Source organism: Micrasema longulum, unplaced genomic scaffold, assembly GCF_059751315.1.
Source record: "Micrasema longulum isolate JH-2025_06_02 unplaced genomic scaffold, ASM5975131v1 h1tg001716l, whole genome shotgun sequence".
Lineage (NCBI taxonomy): Eukaryota > Metazoa > Arthropoda > Insecta > Trichoptera > Brachycentridae > Micrasema > Micrasema longulum.
The window spans coordinates 412533-436968 of NW_028278894.1; the positions used below are offsets into that span (position 1 = coordinate 412533).

At 31.6% G+C, this 24436-nt stretch overlaps 1 protein-coding gene across 1 annotated transcript in view; it reads right to left on the reverse strand.

The window, feature by feature from the left end:
- Myo81F (unconventional myosin 81F) overlaps positions 1 to 24436 on the reverse strand; it is a 179064-nt gene that overhangs the window by 136145 nt on the left and 18483 nt on the right. Inside the window, exon 2 of the mRNA XM_088237415.1 lies at positions 1885 to 2006. Coding sequence (XP_088093541.1) covers positions 1885 to 2006 — 122 coding nt within the window. The remainder of the gene's footprint in view (positions 1 to 1884; positions 2007 to 24436) is intronic.

Below are 24436 nucleotides of genomic sequence, written 5' to 3' on the forward strand. Positions count from 1 at the left end.
GGAGTTCCCCAAGGTTCACTTCTAGGTCTCACAATTTACATAACCGCAATCTTAAAAAACTGTAATATTTTGATATTTCGTTAGCACACTTTTTTTTCATTTATCCTTTCATTATTTTAGCCTTAAATGTTAACACTTTTAATTTAAATATTTTTATTTAATTTTACGTAAATTATTTTTTTAGGGTTATTTTTATCTTGTAGTACAGGTATACGTCGTTTTGCGCCAGTTCGATTTGCGCCAATTTACAATTACGTGCCGGTTGGTGCCGGAGTGGGATTCCCCGGTTCGGCCGACACCAGACGAGAGTAGGCGCCGCGATTTTATAAGCAGACACACTTTTACACTTTGTTTTATTCTTTTATAAATATTTTAATATATAAGTAGAAATATTTTAATAAAAAGACAATAATACTGTGGTTGATTTATCTTGATAAAAAAATAACGTAGAACCAAAGACGTAACTGTCAAACTATAGATCTAGATAACAAAGGGATTAAGCTAGTTTAACCATTTATAAGACATATTTTGTGTTGATTTACGTCTTCCAATTAAATACGTTATTTTTTAAGATAATAAACATATTACATTTGAAAATAAGTTATTACGATACTCTTGTGACATAAGACTTAATATCAATACGCAATCACGGAAAATATCTCAGAATAATAATTCTCGACCCGCTTATAGAGCCGCATATACTGACAAAAACTATTCTAGGATTATCAATCATGAAGTTAGTTACAATTTTCAGCATAAAAGGGGGGCTAAAAATTTGCAACGTTTTTTTCTATGCAATAGAGCGAAATGGCGTCTCTTTAAGTGGGTTAAGAATTATTACTCTGGGGAAAATATCCTCAATTCTGGTGGTATATGTATGAACCATTTTGCTCTCGAGCTGCGACGAATATGTAGCGTATATAGGACTCTCGAAGAATAAAATGTATAATATACCTGACCTACAATTTACATAATATATGTTTCGAACGCGTATGAGCAGTAAAATTATATTATATTGTTAATAACGTAATTGATAGCCCAGAAATTGTTAGGGGCATTTCATATCGAGTCCCTGTCCGTAGAACTCGTCAATCTGTACTCTTCGACATTCCTAACTCAATGACTAATTATTTAAAAAATATCACTCTACGAAGAATACAGATTAACTATAATGACAGTTTTAGTGACATCGACATATTACATTGTAAATACCATATTTTTATCAGAACTGTTAAAGACATTTTAAATTTATCTCCTGCTTGACTTTTAACTTTTAATTGAATTCTTAATTTTTTCTTTTAATTTTTAATTTTTAATTTTAATTCTTAATTTTAACTTTTAATTTAAACTTTTAATTTGATTTTTTAACTTAATTTTAATTTAAACTTTTAATTTTAATTTTAACTTTTACTTTTGATTTCAATTTTAACTTTTGATTTCAACTCTTAATTTATACTTATTCATGTATACATCTACTACCTGCATCTAATAAATTATTGTTGGTTGTGAATTTTTACAAAGAAATTTAAATGTTCATGGAAGCAGAGACAGAGGGGGGAAAGTAGAGTTGGAGCTGTACAATGTCTTCTCCCTTTTATGTACTTTTTTTTAAATATTTATAATTTTACTTTTTTAGAATTCATTTATTTTTCCCCTCTCCTCCTGCATTCATAATAAATTAGTGTGAAATCTGTAATTGGTCTTACTTTTTTTAATTGTTCTTTTGTACCTTGTTTTATATAAAGACTGTATGATTTCCTTAATAAATAAATAAAATGAAAAAAAAAATTTTTAAACTTATCAAGAGGAAGTCACAAATCTCACTTACCTGACGCGAATGTTGGCACAAAACGGCAAAAGTGTGAATATCATTAAAAAGGATACATATATTTTGTCGTAGTCATATCTCCGCCGCAGATTATCATTGATGGAATGCTCCGTGATGTCAGACATAAGCGTCATGTCCGGCACCCCTGGAGGCCCTGCCCCATCCTTTCCCTGGGATCCTGAAATAACACAAATGTTTACATTAAAATAAATTTTAGAAAATAATTTGTCATGTATAGATTGAACGTAATATTGAAGGGCTTTTTGATAGAATCCCACCTGTCAAATTTAGTTATTTTTCAGGAGGGACAAAAAACTTTTTCAAAGTGGATTTTTTGACTATCCTGAAAAATTACTAAATTTGACAAATGGAAATCTACGAAAAAGCTCTTCAATTATTCGAACTCAATTTATCACGCTATACGTTATATTTTTAAACTTAATTTGAGAAAGTTTTCTGTTTCTCCTGAAAAATCACTAAATTTGACTAATGGAATTCTATCAAAAAGTCCTTCAATTGAGAGGATTGTGAACCATTAATTAGCCTATGCAAAATTGTTAATCTTCCAATCTTGTCATATACTCCTAATGAGAACGATATTTCGACGAAATACAAACACACATAATAGTTTAGATTCTTTATTAAATGCATTATTTTTTGTGTCACTGTATACCAAAGCTAAAAATATTTATCTCTTTACATTTATAGAAAAAAAACTAGACATTTTAGAAAGTATAACCATAAAAATCTCGTATAACCGTGAAAAAAAAAATCATTTATAAATATTGAATACATAAAAAATAATATTCAATAAAACTAACCAATCGTGGTATCCAAAAATCCTTGAATGAACTTCAGAAACAGGGAGATGACGCATACAAATTGCTAACAGAATTCAATCAAATAACTATAAAAACCATCCTAACCAGTGGAAGTTCCGTATTCATTTTCTATTTTACTAGTTTAATTTAGATTCCCTGGTATTAAATATGTATCCTTATTTATGCAAAACAATTATAAAATAAAATTAAATAAGTATGGAAAAAAACGAAAGAAAAAAATAGGAAACATAATGCGTCTGAATTTAATAAGTTGTAATATAGTATCTGAAAATAATTTTGTGCTTATTTTCTGGTGATTATAATGTAGGTTATTGTTTGATTATAATGTAAATTTAGAGAAATCTATGCGACTGTGCTCAGAAGTTTCAGGACAAAGGCTTCAAATAACAATTATGGAAAAGCGGTATCATTATTTTTTATGTGTTTTTCAACCAATTATGTAGATACTAACACATGAAAAATAACAAATAGATTGCAGCCTTTGTCCTAAACACTGAAGTATGCAAATCGGCATTTTTTGCAGACGAAGATAATAGTAATTTTTCGAGTTAACATTTTTCGTCGATGGAATGTTGATGTATGACGCGTAAAATTATTTTCTCTCTTTCATAACATTACACGAACAGGTTGTTATGATGTAAAGATATATCACCTTTTCCCGCATTTCCGAGAGTCAATGTGTCATGCAGAACCTAGGTATCCGGGTGCGTATCTCTCGGATGAATCATTTGTGTCACGATGAGTGAATTGGTAACACGGTAACGGGTAATGCTACTTCATCCGTATAATTTTTTCTTGGTTTATAGGAATTCTTCAAGGACTGTAGGAGCGGATGTTGGTACTCCGTCACACAAAAGGAATGTTCGTGTTAGGTTGACAGAGTACACCTGTATTGATATAAATATTACTCAATAAAAGTACCGTGTAGGTATTTTAATTATCCGATTATTCAATATGCAAGTATTATACTATTGTATATTACGAATTAGAGGAATTTTACGGTTAAACAATTTATTTACATGCCGTATGTCCTGTCATTGTTTAGTTTAACACATCACAAAAATTAACAGGTAGAAATCAAATAATGAAACCATCCATCACGCTGTTTCCCTGTAGGGGTAGGCAATGGGGATAGAACACCATATTTTTATGTCATTGCATACTGACCACGCATACTTTACGTTCATACATCGTTATTTATTTATTTTTTATTTTATTTTATTCAGAAAACATACAGTCATCCATAATAAATATTAAAAACCAAAAAATTTTAACATAAAAAGACCAATCAAGTTTTCATAAATTATTTTTATTTTTTTTATTTATTTACTTAAGTTAGTTAATATTACATTGTATATTAACTAATATATTTACAATTATAACAAATACTTATTAAATATTTCTTACATAACTACATTATTACAATAAACATAACATTTTTTTTTTAAATCCGTAAGTTTTCTTTCATTCTTCATACTTTCAGGCATCTCATCATACAGTTTTAACCCTTTATACATTAAGCTATTTTGTGATTTTGTTTTTTTCTTAAGTGGTAGTCTTATCCTATTTCTATTTCTTGTCCTATATTTATGTACATTTCTATTTAATATAATTTCACTTATAAAATACTTTGGCATGAGATTATTAAACACTTTATATATAAATACAAATACATTATACAATAGTCTTTTCTTTATTCCTATCCAGTTCAATTGTTTTCTCATTTTTTCAACACTATTATATTTGCTTTTTTTCAGTATAATTCTCATTGCTCTATTTTGTAGTATTTCAAACTTGTTTATGTCTCCCTCGTTAGCTAAATATAATATAGTAGAGCAATAGTCCCAATGAGGGGCAATTATTGTTTTGTATATAAGTTCTGCACTCTTTTTATTATTTTTTTTTTTGAATTCTTCCTAGGAAGAAAATCTTTATTAAAAAATTATGCAAAAGATATAAACATTAAATGTGACAAAAAAATAAATAAATAAGAATTTCAAGTGAGAAAATAATAATTGTTAACATTTGCGCGCATGCCGTTTATAACTGAGTTGGACATGTGCATTATCAAATTTTTGTTGGGTTTTGAAAAGCCATGTTTTCTAGATATTGTATTCTGCATCCATCAATCACATCGTAAATCTTTCTAGCAGTTCTTTAGCCGTCCATTCGCTATACATGTCTAAACCTTCAAGACCGTCGAAATAAATCCGACCTTCTAGTCCTATTTAAAATTCTCAACTCACTCTTTGATGCGCCTGAACTACAGAGCTCAATAAAATTAAATATCCCAACTAGAAACCTCAGACAAAACTTAATCTTTCATACCGATAACCATAGAACTAACTATGGTTTTCATTCCCCTATGCCCTAAGTCTTAGGTCTGCCAACAAACATACAAGTCTTCATTTCTTTGAAAACAAGTTGTCTTCTTTTACACGATCACTGAATCATATTCAATTATAAACACCTCTCTTCTACTTCCACTCCCGCCAAGTCTACTATATACCATTGTGTCTTTCTACTTTCCTTTATAATAATTTTCTTTGTATAAATATGTCCTTAAATATGCCCATTGCGCGTATATATAAATAAATAAACAGATTAAGGAGTTCCAGTTGGGTAAGTCATTTATGAAATCAAATTTGTTGATCTGAAAAGAGTTTTCCACATTCAAAACACTAGATTAAAAATTAAGGGTTCTCTGGTCGTTCCCCAAATTACAAATATCTTCGGAGATGAACATTGAATTTCATTATTCAAAGGTTGTTCAATGATCTCCCGCAAAACTATCATTCACATGGAAGATCTTTAATTGAAAAAATACCTGCTCAATACTATACAGTGACTGTAAAAAGGTAATAAATGAATGAAATGAGAAACAAAAAATACAGCGAGCGGTTGACGAGAGAATTATACAATATAGACTCACCCTTGGCTAATACCGACGGAGGGTTTGTGAGTTGAAATGTCAAAAAGGTCGATTAACACCCCCAACTGCCTTCCTCGCTCCAATTTAATCAAGTCGGATGTAGCTCTTTAATTGACTTTAATATTAAAATTTGTTGCAACAGAGAGGGAAAATATTTTAGAGAAGGGAATATGGAAGTCTAGGCATTTACAGAACTTATGACCCGTCAATGACTGGTTTAAGTGGTCACTTTACACACTGTGTAATATTCACCATTCTGCCTATGTTCAAACATCCACATTTCCCCAACTCTTCCATCTGTCGACTTTTGTGAAGTAAAAGAGTGTAAAATGTTTAAATGTCACCATCTGAATATTTAAGTTGTTCCTTTATCCTTATTCTTTCCTTCCCATCCCCTCTCCTCTCTTCATAGTATAGTGCTATTTTTTTATTTTTTCATTTAATCTTTTTATCTAAATTCTATTTTAAAAAAACTCATTTATAAAAATTTAAATAAGATTACAAAAAGTCTTGCAGCTACTGAGCGCATGGACGGTTGGAATTATATACCCAATTTACTAAATTTAAATATTTGATAGTTGATAACATTTACCTATTGAAGCTAGATTACTAATCGTCTTGCAGCCACAAAGTGCATGGACGAATGAAATTCTATCAACTTAAAATTATCAATACTATATGTGTATATATATTGTATATGTACATAAAGTGTAAAATAAATAATAAATATAGAAGTCTAGGTAAACATAAAACGTCTAGGCAAACGTCAACAGATGGAAGATTTGAAGGAATATAGATGTTTAAGTATAGGCAGAATGGTGAATTTTTCACAGTGTGTAATGTGGCCACTTAAACCAGCCAATGACAGGTCATTAGCCCTGTGGATGCCTAGACTTCTATATTCCCTTCTCTCAAAAGTTCTTTATCTCTGTAGTAATACGTTAATATTACGTATTCTTATTACTGAATAGCTTTTTAAGTCTTCTTCTTCTTCTTTGGCTTTTTTCACCCCTAACTGGGGTGTTCTAGCCAGTGTCAAGTTTTAGTTATCTTTTTGAAATATTTACACATGTGTTAGTACTATACACACAAGTTAGTGTGTTAGTATTTATATTACATATACTTTACATACTATATAACTTATTTACAACTTAATTCCATTTATAACTACATATTTACATAAAATTTTAAATATCTGTTTATTGGGTGGGGACAAGAGAGTTAAACTATTAGTGGGGAATGGGACGCTGATTTTGGAGAGGTCAGATAGGAACTCAGGATAACAATCATTTATGAGGCATCCAAAGAAAACATGATTCAGATCTTCCTCCTCAAGCTGACATTCGCACATGGCAGAGTCCCGGACATGGATTTTGAACAAATGAGAACTATTGCAACAATGTCCAATGCGCATTCTGCATATAGAAGATGTCTCAAATTTGTTCAGAATCACTTTGGAGAACCAAGGTTTTTCTGTTACATTTGGTTTCGATTGGAAAAGGTGTCTTCCCTTGGCTTGAGGGGAGGCTACTTGCCCTTTTTAAGTCAAATAATATTCTACTTAAAAATTATATCAAACATAAGTTAAATAATACTGAATTTATGTTTGAGCATCCAATTACAAATTGCTTGAAAAACAGTTTATCGGGAGTTACATGTTTTTGTTTTTTAGTAAAAAAAAAATATGTATTAAAACTTTATACAAAATAAAAAAAAAACAAACAAAAATATAGCAACAAGACCAACGTGCTAACCATTTCACCACGAAGACGGATGCTGATAAAAGAGTATTATTATAATGTATACTGCTTAATATATGGAATGTTCTTCTTCGGGCTCCTCCAGCTTGACAAAGAAATTCCACACAGAATTCTCGAAATGGAATTTCTTACTGAATACTAAAATAAGAAATAATAATAAAGGGAATTCCCAACATGATCACCTTATAATATTCTTCACGTGATATTGACAAATAATTAATAAAAAAATTTAAAAATGTGAATCAAATTTACTGACGTATTACAAATAGACACGTTATTACCATAGAATTAAGAATAGTCCAGAAGGAGCGTAGAATCATATTTGAATACATCAGACTGTGTCCAAAAAGTCCCCCACTTTCGCCGCGCGCATGCGTAAAGTCGCCGCGTAATGTTGCCAAATCGCAAAATATATTATATAATCATTTCTTTTATTTCTTTCTTATTTTATTCACATTTTTTAGATCTTAATTTTAATAGGTACTTTTAATGTTCATATTATTTTTTTTTTTTTGTAGACATGAATCGAAATTTTCGATTTACTGTGTTTTATTTTTTATCTTGTTTTGATTACATTTATGAGCACACACTATTTATATATGTGTTTTTTTTTTGTAAATTGCTATTCTTTAATTTTAATTGTATTATTTTACTTTATTTTCTTACTATAAAAAAAATATATTTCTATAAACTATTTTTATCTGTTCATTATTTTAATTTATTTTATGTTCATTATTTTATACGTATACAGTATTATACGTATACTCTTTTTTTTAAATTTAAAACTAATGTCTGGGCACCCGATGACAAACTATTATTGAATAGTTTATCGGGATGAAATATATTTTAATACTTTGTTTTCTTCATAATGTATTAACATTGTAATAATTTATATATTTTATTGAATAAAGACTCTATAACACAAATATAAAAATAAAAAAAATTGTTGATTTCTCTAAAATTTTATTCTACACGCGGAAACATTGATTGACACAACAGAGTAGATAAATAAAGGATCATTTAAGAAGAGTTATTATTATTGAACTAAATATTACATAAAACGGATATTTTTATGTCATTTTAAATAATATTTTATGTTTAAAAGATAATGTCGGTCAAATGGTCACCAAGGCAGACTACTTGCTACTTCTTGCAGACTGGCTGGATTTCCTCCATAGGGAGTTGTTAATATTTAAATTTATTTCAATAGAGAGGGAAAACATTTTTGAGAAGGGAATATGGAAGTCTAGGCATTTACATGGCTTATGACCTGTCATTGGCTGGTTTAAGTGGCCACTTTACACACTGTGTAAGTAAACAGATGGAAGAGTTGAGGAAATGTGGATGTTCAAACATGGGCAGAATGGTGAATGTTAAACAGTAGGTAAAGTGGCCACTTAAACCAGCCAATGACAGGTCATAAGCTCTGTAAATGCCTAGACTTTTATATTTCCTTTTCAAAAATGTTTTCCCTCACTGTTGATTTTTTTTAAAATATAAATCATTTAAATTTCTATAATGAGGAACTTCAGCCCTACGGGAAATTGGATACAAAAATGATTTCTTGGGCGCGGTAAAAATTAGAGCTTTAAATTGTAATGCAAAGTTTCTTGAAAATGTACAAAAAAAAAATATTTTAATAAAAACGCACTACTTTGTTTGACGTCACTGGTTGATATGAACCAACCAACCAATGATGTGAGAGCTGTGAAGGATATCCGGTTGGCTTACCGTAAACGAACCAATGGGTAGTACTAACAGGAAACAACCTCTAAAGTCACACGAGGAGTTATTTCAGAAATATATTTTTTTTAAATCATAGCGCTGATAATACGATATGCAAAAAAAAATGGCTTAGTTTAATAGTCTTTTAACAAATAAAAAAATAAAAAAAAGACACTGAATTTCCTCGTTGACTTGCTTTATCTATGGTTTTTTTTCTCTTTTGGTTTTGTAGTAGGATTTTGGATATATGAACAGAATAACGATGCTACGTCACCATAGACTAATGGATCCTCATATTTTTTAAATTTTTAATCCCGACAAATATATATCATTCCATCGGGAAAATTCTTACTGACAAACGGAAACTATTTGTTGATCAACGAATCAAGTTATTGATTACTTAAATAATTTCTCCCTTATACCGCGTGAACGAAGCAGCGGGTAAAAGCTAGTATTTAATAACTACAAGTATATACATTTTTATTTTGTTTTATTTTATTAACATAAACGGCAAATCTGCCTTTTACGAACATTTATAATATTAACATATTTGGCTAAATATATATTTTTTTTTAAACATGAATTTTTAAAACAAGATTTACAAAAAAAAAATTAAACGAAAAATTATACAAGATTTATATTTAAAAAAATGACCTAAAAATTATACAGCATATTCAGTAGAAAGTTTAAATAATAAAACATTCTACAGTAAAACAACAAGAAAAATAATGATATAATTTAAGATTATTTCATTGAAATAAGTTGGCTGAGTCCGTAGTCAGTACGCAATATGAAGTAATACATTCAACGCCCTGGACTAAGGCAATCATTATGATTGTAGAATTGCACGCTTCCTTGCAGTTAATTTCATTGTCTTGGGAACGTCCGACTGATGGGATGTTGTGGTCATAAAACATTTTGTAAGATTTAAACATTATATTATTTTTTAATGTTTGTGTACCAAAAAAAATTTTTTATTTACATTTGTATAAAGGTGTTTTATACTTATTTCGTTATTTGTATAATTTCTGTTGTTTTTCATAATAAAAATAATATAAATTAAAATGCAGTTTACCAGAATGAAACGGCAAAGGAACAATAGATGGGATAGGAAAAAAGGGAAGGAGAGGATGGAAAAAGTAATATGAGGAAGTAGTAAAAATAAAAAGCTAAGTAACGTAATGATTAGAAATTATGATAGTGTACTATCTCATTCGCATTTTTTGCCCGTTTTCGTAAGGTTTTTAAATTAAGTTTTTTTTATTGCAATATAAAAGTAAAAAGTAAAAGTTTCGTTGCATGGTAATATATCGTTTGTAATAGTGATAAAACGCCCTTAATGGATTATTGCCCATACTGAGAAAAATCAATTTGAATGTTTGCCTCAACAAAATTCTTTTCCGAATTTTCTTATTCATATTATGGACACGACACATACTCATAAAGCCATCTTAATTTCTTCAAATTATTTCAATACACGAGATTTCAGAAAAAAATATCTGGCAAATGTCTGGCCGGATGAAAAATATAGTTCAATGTATTTTGTTTTTATTTTATTTTTATTTATTTATATATACGCCTAATGGGCATTTTTTATGGACACATTTATGCATGGAAAATTATTATTAAAAAAAAAGAAAGACTCAATGGTTTGTAGTAGACTTTGTGGGAGTGGAAGAGGGAGAGAGGTGTTTATAATTGAATTTGATTCAGTGATCGTTTGAAAGAAGACAACTTGTTATCAAAGAAATCACGACTGGTATATTTGTTGGCAGACCTAAGAATTCTGGGCATAGGGGAATGAAAACCATAGTTAGTTCTATGGTTATCGGTATGAAAGAGTAAGTTTTGTCTGAGGTTTCTAGTTGGGATATTTAATTTTATTGAGCTCAGTAGTTCAGGCGCATCAAAGAGTTGAGAATTTTAAATAGGACTATAAGGTCGGATTTATTTCGACGGTCTTGAAGAGAAGATACATTCAAGGTAGTTTCTAACTCATTATACGTATATAAGTCTCTGGATAAGCCCAACCTACAGCCTATCTTTCTTAAAAATCGATGTTGAACTGATTCAATATTCTTGATGTGAACATCATAATATGGAGAACAGATAACAGGGAAATACTCTAGGTGCGGGCGAACTAGGGAACAGAAGAGAGATTCTAGTTTTATTAAATAAAACTAGAATCCTAGACGAAAGTGTTCAACTGGATGGCTGGTAAATACTTTTTCGATGATAGGCTGAACCATTTTGATTCAAAAATGTTTTGAGTATGTCCAAATGCTTGCCGACTGGCTGGATTTCCTCCCTAGGGAGTTATTTAAATCTATTTTTTTTGCAACAGAGGAAAAATATTTTTGAGAAAGAAATATGGAAGTCTAGGCATTTACAGGCAACATTTTGACATACTCAAAATATTGTTGCTTCAAATAACCGGTAAAAGAGGAAAAAATGAAATCGTGCGTTGCCAAGCAGGTGAATTGGTTCAGCCGAATGAATCTCACCCACATGTTAAATGTTTCAGCTCTTTTATTTCACAAAAGTCAACATTAAGGGGGATCCTTAAGCCCAGCATCCACCTGCAGCTGTTATAAAGTCCTGGAAGACTTTCGGTCAGCTGCTCAGAGGAAAGTTATTATAAATATTCCTAAAGATTACAAACTCTATGCAGATTGAGGAGGGGGGAGGAGGATGTATGGACAGAGGCCAACACGTCGTCCCCACACCTCAGGTCCCCTCAATGCCTCTTTTATTTATTTATTAAAAAATATATATAATAATAATCATAAAAGTCAACAGATGGAAGAGTTGAGAAAATTTTGATGTTTAAACAAAGGCAGAATGGTGAATATTACACAGTGTGTAAAGTGGCCACTTAAACCAGCCAATGACAGGTTGTAAGCCCTGTAAATGCCTCGACGTCCATATTACCTTCTCAAAAATGCTTTTATTCATTTATTTTTTTATTGGGTAAACAAACAGTATGTACATAAATATAGACAATTTATTTTTATATTAGTGTAGGACACTCATGCACATACCAAAAGAAATTGTTCACACGTAATACAATAATTTTAATTATGTTAAATACAGCAAATGTAAAAGATAAGAAATGAAAAATACATATATAATAATAAAGTTAATTAAATATCTGCTTCTCTCAATATTTATAAGATTTTTGACCTAAATTTACAAACATTATCATAAAAAATATCAGCCTCGGTAAATCTATTGTTATATTGCTCGCATATTCTAGGTATTGTAGATTGTTTCAAATAGTTTTTTGATGCGTTATCTGTGTAAAACGGAAGATTTCGTCTTGTTGGTCTAGATGGCGGTCTTTTCCCTCTCAGTTGCAACAAAGTTAGATCCATTTTGGATCATCATAGTTTACCTATCCAGACCGGGTGGTGCGTAGAGCCCTGCATTGACACTTCAATTGCAGCGTACCTAGATCATTTTTGTTACATGAAAGTAAGGTGATCAGAATAACGCCAGTCCAGGAACAATGAAAAATTTACGTGCGGAACTTTGAAACAAATATTTCACGTCCAACCCTTTCAGAAATTGAACCCAGGACCTCAAACATGGAAACACGGTAAACGAACGCGCCAACCATTACGCAACGATACGAACTAACCTCCTTGCGATTTTTTTTCCAGAATTTTTATCTGAGAATGGCTCATTTCACATGTATCGTACCAATCCATCCGGCCCGGTAAAATTTATGTGGTTGGATCCTCGTGTATTATTTTCTTTTATTTTTTTATTTCTATAATTTCTACTAGCGGGTGAAAATTTTGCTAAAGGAAATCTACTGGAGATTAGTCGGTCTCATGGTGTACTGGTTCGGGCGTTTACCTGCCTATTATTGAACAAAATAATTGTTCTACGATAAAAGTCAATCCACCCTATGTTTTTTCATCGGACCGGGTGGATTTTTGCGGTAGTGTGAAAACGGCTAGTAGCCAATTGGAGTCGAAACTACTCGTCTAGGGCCCCGATTACAATAGAAAGTTAAGAGAATTATCTTCAATTATTTATAAAGTCGGCCTTGCGGTATAATAGTCAGCGCGTTTGCTTACCATGCAAGAGGTCTCCGGTTCGATTCCCGACATAGTTGACATGAAATATTTATTTAAAAAGGTGTTTTTACACTAGAATATTTCATAGTCCCTGGACTGGTACCTGAAGCGTAAGACTGATCTTCTCGCCTTCTAGTTACAAAAATGATCAAGGTACGCTGCGATTGGTGTACCAATACAGTGCCCTATGCACCATTAAGTGCGGTAAGGGAATGATGATAACGATGACGTATAAAGTCAAATCGAATTTTCTCTACAAAAATGTGTTTTTTTGTATGATTTTTTATTCGAAAATGTTTGAGTATAGGTTACCGACAAAGAAACTTAAATTGATTGTAAAAATATATTGTATTTAAAAATATATTATATTGTATATGTATATAAAAGCAATATATTTCTGCTCTTATATGTGTCATTAATTTTGAAGATGTTTTTAAATTGACTTAAATTTATTTTCTTATTTCAAGATTCTTCTCATCGTTTCCTTGAATCCCTTAAAATATGTATGTGTGTGTATATTTATGTTTTACCTTTTCGAAAAATATTATTATCATTTTATTTTATTTTTACATCTGAGCATGTTTTTCATTCTTTATTTTAATTACTTTTACAAATTTTCTTCATTTCTTTGCTTTAATTTTAATTTTTGAACAACTTCTGTTTATGTTTTTTTTCCTTCTCTTTTTGTACTTTAATTAATAACCTTACATATAATTACTTTGTAATATGGAAACTTCACTGGTCCATTAGAGTTAAGTCTAACTGTGTAAAATATAAAACTATGTAACTGTACTGTATATTTCCTAAATAAAAGAAAATAAAATAAATTTTAAAAAATACCTACATGTTTTCGTACTGAAAATTTGCTTTTACTTTCTAACTCTGTTAATTTTCCATTGTGATCGCGCCTTAGGATTTTAGTTCTATTTTACAAACAGAACTATATCTTCATCCGCCTGGACACATAATAAAATTTGGAAAGCATTTGGATTGGCAGGATGAATAATTTGCTTAGTTGTTGAGCATCCCGCACCGCAGGCCCAACCATAAACACCCCTTAAGTTTCCCCCCGGGAAGCAAATATTTTCCGCTAAGGGGGGAAATTGATTTATTTCGTGTGAGTAATAGTTCCCAAGTGGGGACTCATGTTATTGTGGGGTTTTCCGATCGAAAAGGTTATCTTGTCAGTTTACTATTAAAATACTCTAAATTACAACATTTGAGAAAACAAGTACAAAAATATAAAAACATTTTAGAAAAAAAGTATACGAAATGAAAACTAGAGAGGCCACGAATAATCGGCTACTATTCGGTATTCGGCTACTTTTTTAAATATTCGGTATTCGGCCGAATACCAAATACCAAATCATGAAAAAAAAAACGCACATATTACTTAAAAATGTATAACGTATCCCTAACTCTATGTGGCCAAGAGCCCTGTGCTGAGTTGGGATACAACATAATGGAAAATGAAAGCAGCATATTATTAAAGAATACAAAAAATAAATATTATATGAACATAAATTTGAATAAACATCTGGACAACGTGCTTAATCTTTATATATATATATATATATTTTAAATATATATATTTATAATTCTTCTGTACGTGTGATGTCACTGAACTCCTCCTAAACGGCTTAACCGATTTACGTGCGGTTTTCAGCAAAATGTAGATCTTTGCGCTGCGCGTGTTTGTAGATATTAAAATTTTCAATTGAATTTGTTAAAAAAAAGAAAGAGAAGCATAAAACTTTTTTTCATCGACCCACCAGGGTTGTATTCGACGAGAATGCATGTACAAAAAAATGGAAGAATGTTGTTTTTTTGTGTTTATAAAAAGTTTGTTTTTGAATTAATGAAATCTTTTTTTTCTTTAACGTAATGGGAAACGTTAATGTAAATATTTACATATCTTATGTTTTATTTTTTTTTCTCATGTACTCGTATATTCAAAATTATATAAACTCTTATAAATAAACAACTAAAACAGTGTAAGTCACTCTCCAAGCGCAAGAGTTAGTCTCTTTTTTGGAAAGGTGCAGTGATTACATTTACTAGATGTATAAAAGTAGATCTGTATAGAATTTTTTAAAAACCTGTACCTTTTATGAAATTTATTAATAAAAAAAATATATATATAAAAAGTCCAGTTCCTTCATTAATTGAAACAATGTCTCAGGTGGGAACATTGACTGACATCGAAGCATCACTCAAATCATTCTTTTTTGTACATTTATTGATATTACTTCTGTTGGAATGGCGCGAAGTGATGTTTTCAATATCTAGCGCACACAGACTTGCAATGTAGTAGCGAGCGGTGCGGTGCATGGCTGGGCACACTCTGTCTAGGAACTATTTATTCTATGGAATGGAGGACGGGGTACTACCCGGATATTGTGCACCATGCAAAAATCGAAGTCGGGTGGATTCGGAACCGCAAACAGTGCGGATAAATATACCTATCTCCACCTTCTACTCATCTACATAATAAAGCACATACTTACAGTAGTAAGCAAAAGTTACTGAGCAGCAAAGCTGTTTTCCGCACTGATAATGGAATTGTCAGAAGCGGAAGACAAACTACAAACTAAATGGTAATGAACTTTAGACTAAGTATAATAATTTTAGCATTGTCTCAATCCGCATTCAGTGGTGCATATGGCACCCTAATTAGAGCGTATCTGGATAATTTTGGTTACACGAAAGGAAAGATGATTGATTAGTCTTAGGAACAATCAAATGTATTTCAGCGCAGAACCACCTTTAAAACCAATATTTTGCGTCGACCTTGCCAGGAATCGAATCTCAGACTTAACGCATGGTAGGCGAATGCGCCAAACGCCATGTGTTATATTATGAGCATGCTAATACTGTAAATTGAATTGCATTGTATGATGTATCCAGTTTTGACTTTTTTTTAATATTTGAAAAAAGAAAAGCAGCTTTTTGCGAAAGCCATGATTTGAGATATTACACTTTTAATAATTTTAAAAAAAAACGTAAATTAAAAAAAAAACGTAAATTAAAAAAAAAACGTAAATAATCGTAAGTAAAAACACAGTACGCCAATTGTTCTTAAGCATAAAACCTGTATGTGTCATATTTACACTCTGTTTTTACTCAGCGCCATCAAGGGGATTTTCACAAAAATGAAAGAATTAAAGGAATACAGATGTTCCAATATTGGCAGAATGGTGAATGTTACACAGTGTGTAAAGTGGCCACTTAAACCAGCCATTGACATGTCATAAGTCCTGTAGATGCTTAGACTTCTACATTACCTTCTCTTAAATTTTCTTCATCTCTGTTGTAATGTTTATATAAACAGCTCCCAAGGGAGTTGAATCCAGTCTTTGTCGACAAAAATTTGGACAAAATCAAAAAATTGTTGATATGTGTATAATGTAATCAAAGTAACGATAAAATTAGAGACATTTTTGATTCGAGGAGCGTTTACTCTATTTTTTACTTATCTCAACCCTACACGAGAAGACCACAATACTAATATTGCTGAAAACGATTACAATGAAAATATAAGGGTTATGTGTGACCCTAGATGTCTGAGAGGACTTGGAAAGACGCGGAATACGCTAATCGCCACTATACAAAATGAAACAAGATATTATGAAGCAGGCAGTGAGGGATAGGGGTAGAAAAAAGCTTTCAACCCCCGAGGGCCAGCAACAGATGAAAGGGGAAACACAAGAAAGCACTAGAAAATAACAATGCGACTGTGTATCACCAACAAACATACGAAGTTTTTAATTCGCAGAACAGAAATAAGTCAAAGTATACCCTTCTTACAAAAAAACATTTGTGTTCTCATGATTTACAAAAATATACAGAGATCTTAAGAGGAAACGCGGTCTGACTTTTTTTCATACAGATGTTTTCTCTGATTTTCTCCTAGGATTTGGCACTTGAGAAGTGTTTTTTTACCCACTAAGGTTTGTTTACACTTAGAAAGTCGATTCCACTAGATCGAGGAATATCCGTCTCCCCCTCACAAAAACTCTGCGACGTAGAGTATGACGATGATGCGGTTATAATTGACGATTCAGCCGGGGGTCTTCTTTTCAGGTCAGCTAAATAGGTACTCCGCATGGATAGGTTTGAAAAAACAATACTGCTAAAACCCATGTACTGAGTAATATTTTGTGCCTTGATGCTCAAATTCCCTGACTCTCTCAAACCAAATCATCGAAAGGGTCAAGAGTTTCACATACCTGGGAGTATATGTTACAGAAAATGGCAGCTTTCAAAAATAACTGGGAGTGCGGTTAGGAGTAGCAGGCGCCACATTCAACAGTATAAAGGCTGTCTGCAGATCGGATATTTGTTTAGTGAAAACCAAATGCAGCCTATATAATGCCTGCATAACACCTATTCTCTTCTACGGATGCGAATCGGGGCACCTCACTAGGGCACTAGTTTTGAGAATAGGTTTCTCAAAAGAATCTGGGTGTGCGGTGGTTTGACTTTGTGAGAAATGAGGTTATAAGAGAACGGACGCAGAAAACTCCGGTGACAACTGTCGTCAAGTGCAGGCGATACGGTTGACTGGGCCACATACTGCGGATGCCTCCTGAGAGTCTTAACCACGCTTGCCCACTTTACAAGACATCAGGTTCTCGACGTCCTGGACGTCCACTGCTGACAGTTCGCCGGCAGTTTATGTCAAAACTTCGGGAAGAGAACCTGACTTGGGAGGACGCAAAGGAGTTGGCGGCCGACAGAGATGCATGGAGGCTCTTTGTAGATACCATATGCTCCAGCTAGGGAGCGGACATGGAATGATGATAAATATTTTAAATGGAAAGAACACATAGAATATATACCACAACAAATGAGAAAACTTTTCCATATCTTCAAGTCGATACGTAATATTTTATCCCTAATTAAACTCAAACAACTACATTTATTTTATGTAACTCAATTATAACTTATGGCATAATATGATGGGTAGGCACTAATAAATCTATATTAAAACCTCTCGAATCTGTTCAAAAATCAGTAATTAAAACAATTTTTAAAAAGCCCTTCAGGTACCCCAGCGTCAAGATATTTCAGGAATTAGAGATCTTAGATATAAGACAATTATATATATTTTTGAACAATAATATTTTTGAAAGCAAATTATTATATCAAATCCCAAAAGGAACACTCCCACACTACCAGAAGTCAAACTAGAGGATGGGTCATGGGGTCTACCACAAACTCTGAATACGGGCAAAGATATTTCAGGTTTCTGGGCCTTAAAATATTCAGTATGTTACCCAAATATTGCAAAATCATGACCCGGATTCAAATTAATAAATTTGTAAAAAAATTGGTTACTGGGTTTAGGTCCAGAAAAATCGGAAAATTTACTCAAAAACATTCTGACATAATAAAAGGTATAAATTAATATTGTACAACTGTATAGTTAATTAACTAGTAGGTAGTAATATTATTGTTTATTTTGCATAAAAATGTCTACCTTAAAACAGGTTGTATCTAGTTAGGCAGACTAGACATGATCCAGAGAAATCTATTACCTAACTGTGTATGTAGTAGATAAAGTATTTGTTATTTTTGTTGATAAACCATTATTATTATTTACCATTTTCTTTACCGTTTTGTTTTTCTTGATAAATTATTTCTTATGGAAGTAAGAACAATCCAAAAACCCATAAAAGCTTCCAATTTTACTGGCTGTTTTCTAACGTACGGATATATTTGGAAAAAAAAAGAAAAAAGATTCAACGCGCATTCTGGTATTAAAACCAACTGATCCAAGAAGTTTAAACATTGAAAAATTGTTTTCAGGCGTTGCCTAGTATGTGAAATAATTCAGTAAGATGAATCTCTTACCACAATAAAGGTTTCAGCTCTTTAACTTCACTAAAATCAACAAATGGAAGAATAGAAGAAATATGTTTGTTCTAACATAGGCAAAATTGTGAATGTTACACAGTGTGTAAAGTGGCCAATTAAAACAGCCAATGACAGGTCATAAGCCCTGTAAATGCCTAGACTTTCATATTTCCTTCTTTAAGGTATTCTCCATCTCTTTTGTGGTTTGTTAATCTTAATGACTCCCGAGGGGGTGAAATCCAGTCTTTTGTCGACAAACATTTGGACAAACTGAAATATTGTAATATTATAAATTCTATGGATAAAAGATTTTATTTGTATATTTTTTTAAAACCATAAAATCTCGTTAAAAGAATTGATTTAAAAAATCCCTTTCCTTGGGTTGATTTCTCATTTCAAATACCTAAAATTCTTTGTCAACCCCGTTTAAATTATATTTCGTCCATTATTAAATAGCAAAATAAATAAAATTATCCCTCGTGACGGATGATGTGCTCTTTCCACCGATAAAATGCACTTTGCCGAGGTCAGTAATTTGAATATTTATTGAAATTCCGCCGAAGGAAAGATGCATCAGTTAACTTGATTACAGAGTAGGTTAGGTAATGCAGCTGATAGTATATACGTACTTCTATCTCTCTAGATCAGTGGTTCTGAACTTTTTTGAAGTCAGGGAGCACTTTTGATCATTAGGAAAATTCGCGGTACACCAAAACTTAAGATTCAAAAAACATACAAACATAACTTTTATTGAAAATAAAACTGATTAGTTTATTACAGACAAGTTAAAAAACACATAAATACTCCAATGAAACTTTTTGCGGCGAAAATGATTTAATGTGACACCTGAGCTTGTCGGCTTTTACAAATTTCAGCGATTATTAGGTCTAAAATTTGATATGGCTACTCTCATTTCTTCATCCAAATTGCTAAGTATTGCTCGTTTCTTCGTTTTAATATCAGTTAATGTCGAGAAACCTAGCTCACACAAATATGAGGTTAAAACTGTAATAATAAAAAATAAAAAAAGATGCACTTATGTTATAAATAGCATACACACAACACTATTGAAATAAACACACAAAGGATTATTTAATCACAGGGTATGTCTATAATCTACGAATGTAAACGCAATAACGCCAGGGGAATCCCCTGCGTGGAAGTGCTAAAAACTAGTAACCGAGCAACGGTTCTTGATAGAGTACTTGACCGCTGTTGTGAGGTGATCGCACACAACTTCCCTTTGCAAGGGTGCTGCCATCTAGCCATTATATCTGCAACTCAAATAGCACAGTAAAAAAATGTTGGTTTTCACAATTTCACGGAGCACTCGCAACAAGCTCGCGGAGCACCAGTTAAGAACCACTGCTTAAGATTGTATAGCTGAAGAGTAGAAAGCTGCATTTTATTTGAAATAATAGGGAAATATCACAAAGTACGAATACCGATAAAAATATATGAAATGGATTTAGAATAATAAATTGTATTTTTAAAATCAATTTGGATAATGTGGAGAAATGTTTTTATATAAAACTTCAAAAAAGAAATTATGAAAAAATATGTCACTAGAAAAACGCGACATGTTTGGCATTGAAAGTTGTGACGTCAAGATTCGTGACGATGTTCTATAAAAATTTCAACGGTTAGTAACGAAGTTGAAAATTAATACGAATCGTGACGTATTAGGGGCGTGGCCAATGCAATTACCGTTTTAGCGGGAATTCAAAATTACAAATTAATTTTTTTTTTTATGCTACTAATAAGTGGCTGAATTATGTTTTTTTACTGGACAGTATTTCATAGACCCCTATTACTTTAAAATGTAAAAAAAATGTGATAATGCCCTTTTGTTGTATATGAGTACGAAGATTAACGTATGCAAAAATTTTATGACATTGATTAAAAAATGTCTTAGGAGAATTTCAACTAGACAGTCAACGCTCAATTTTCTAGGGTAAAAGCTGTATCATACATACATATGAATTAGTTACAGTATAAGTTCTGCGTGCAAAATAGAACCAGAATCCTGAACGAGTGGTTTCGACTCGATGCCAGCTCAGAAGCACAGAAAAATGAAAATCTCCTGAAAAGTCCGCCTCACACTCTAATATTTGTTTATAAGGTGGTTTTACACTACAAGATTTCATGGTCTCTGGACTGGTACCTAAAGCGTAAGAAATTTCACCTTATCTTCCTTATGATAATACGTTTTATAAATTTACAATGTAATGTATTTATTTTAGATAGTTGTACAAATCAAAAAAATTTGCTCCTAGTTATATGTTAACTAATAAACAATGTTAACATATTACAACAGAGATGAAGAACATTTCAGAAAAGGTAATATAGAAGTCTAGGCATCTACAGGGCTTATGACCTGTCAATAGCTGGTTTAAGTGGCCACTTTACACACTGTGTAACATTCACAATTCTGCCTATATTTGAACATCTATATTCCTTCAATTCTTTCATCTGTTGATGTTTGTGAAGTTAAAGAGCCGAAACCTTTATTTATGCGGGTGAGATTCATCTAATTGAATTATTTCACCTACATACTAGGCAACGCCTGAAAATGTTATTTTTTCAATTTCTATAATTCTTCATGGACCAGATAATTTATCAACAATATTTTGTAGACAAGGACTGGATTATATGAACAGCTCCTTAGGGAGTTGAATCCAGTCCTTGTCTACAAAAATTTGGACAAACTCAAAATATTGTTAATAAACAATGTATATAGAAAAAAAAATCAAAAACAAAACATTGTTATAAAATCCACACGCTTTCCAGTGACAATCTATCCACCTATATGGATGTGTGTTTTTAACAAAAATCATCGCCATCCCACGAAACGATTTGATAGACCCAGCATTTGTAATCTCTTTTGGAAACTCATTAAAGATCTCAAATCCTTTTTGATACAGATTGTTTTGAGTTGCCTGGATTTTTGTTTTGAGGAGTCTGAAACCTTCACCTCCTCTCGTAGGATAGCGATGAATTACGCTGAACATCACAAAACATGTATTCGGGCAGTAATATTTTTTTTAATTGAAATATTAACACTAAATTATTTCAAATGACTCTTTGCTTTACCGAAAGCATGTTCAGTACCATCAACATATATTTAATTTTTGTATATCTGTCACATCTCAATAAAATCCTCATTCCCCTATTCTGAGCTTTCAGTATGACATTATATTGATTTTCAGTGCTCAGGAGAGAACACTACAACAATAATTGAAATGCGGTAAAACAATTAACTTAAAATTCAGATTACTTTTTTTTTCTTATTTTATTTAAAATATTACATTTTTAGAAAATTAAAAGAAAATTGCAAATAGTTGAAATCGTCCAGCTTAATCAAAAATAGTTTATTGGACGAAATAACAGATGTAGATTCTTACACCGAAAAAATGGGGTCAAAAAAATAATCATACATTAAGGAATAAAAAATTATACCAAGAACTTGAACAATATTGGGTTGTGGTCCTGTGGCTAGTGTCTCGGACTCACGGACCAAAGGTCTGTGGTTCGAATCCCACTTTACCCCAACTTGATTCCATTTTCTAATAGTGAGTTTTTTACAACTCGTTGAAAATGGCCCTCAAAATTAAATATTTGGGTAAATCATAAGAACGCAAATATTTCTTTGTTTTTTAAATAAAAAAAATAAATAAAACTCTCTTGGTATAATTTTTTATTCAATGATGTTTTTCAAACATACAAAGTACACAACAAATTAATATGATTATGATTCTACCATTTTTTTCGTAAAACATCTTGAATGTTATATCACTTCACGAAACATTCATTTTTCCCCTGTGAATATTAACTAGGGGTTGTGGAGGAGAATAACCTTTGCACCCGATCCCGACCCCTGGTTTTATTTCTGAATTTTTGATAAGGAAATTAAGTCACTGTGCAAAAAGGTAACTTTTATTTCGGCTAACTAGAGAAGGAACAGCGCAGCGAATGTGATTTTTTTTACTTGTTTTTTTGCTGTTGTAATAAAAATGCAGTCATTCATTAGCGTAGAGCCTAATTACCATTATGGCTCGTCTACCAACTTTTTCCTTATGCAACTTTTTGAATAATAATTATTTCAGGGGTGTCACATAAACTGGGAGGAATTTCAAATGCGTTTAATAAACATTTTTTATGTAATCAATCCATCAGACTGTTCAATTTCAGGGCTGTAAATTTGCATAGTTTTTTTTTACAGATTTTCGAATTAGTCAACCTGAGTTTCTGTCGAAAATAATATACTTCTTTTTCTTTAAACATAATTTTTCTTTACGGAATCATTCAGTCCATTTTGTTACAATAAAAACACTTCAATATGCTGGTACGATAAATAAAAAACAAATATCACTTTTGACTTCAACTATAAATAATTGAAGCAATAGGGAATTATCACTTTTTTAAAAAACATTTTTAAAGTTATAAAGTTCTATGAAATGCTGTCCAGTAAAAAAAAATCGCTAATTATTAGTGGCATAAAAAAATAAATTAATTTGTAATTTTAAATTGACGAAAAAACGGCGATTCCATTGGTCACGACCCAAAACGTCACGATTCATGTTTATTTGTTCGTGGCTGTTGAAATTTGTGTACAACAATGTCACAAACACCAAGGCCAAACACGTCGCGTTTTTCTACGAACGTATTTTTATTGAATGTCATGTATGAAAACATTTCTCTACAATATCTATATTGGTTTTGAAAATACAATTAATTATTCTAAATCCATTTCATATATTTTTATCGGTATTCGTAGTTTGTGATATTTCCCTATTGCATATGAATATTTAATTTTATCGATTGGAAATCTCTCATTTTTTAATGTGTATCGACTACAAAGCACGTTGAAAAAATATAATAAATAAATTTTTTTTTGAAGTGGCAACATTTTTACGCCTAGATGCTCTTAATAGGGTAGAATCTAGCTACATTATATGTGCATTTGGGCGTTCGTTTTCAAAACTGACAGTTATGACGGAATTTAATTCGATTTCAACATTTACTTATTTCTCTTTCATACTTTTTAATAGGGTTTTAAGAAAAATGTGCCAACCTCAGGACGATAAAATTTTTAAATAAATCATAATAAAAGGTAACATTGCTCGTGGGAATAAAAAAAAATGGCACTTATAATGCTATGTGTATCGAGGGGTACTAGACCCGTCGGTACAAACCAATGAACTTACATCAAAACTTGACGGTGGGGGGTCATGTATCTTCGTAATCGCTCGGGAGAATTTATCTTCAACTGTGACGTCATAATGAAGCTATGTCACATAAGTGCGTAGATATGTGTACCGTGACGTACGCTTCCCCTTGTTACACATCGATGTACCTACCTAAAACTTGAAGGTGGGGGGTCGGTAGTGTATCTTCGTAATCAG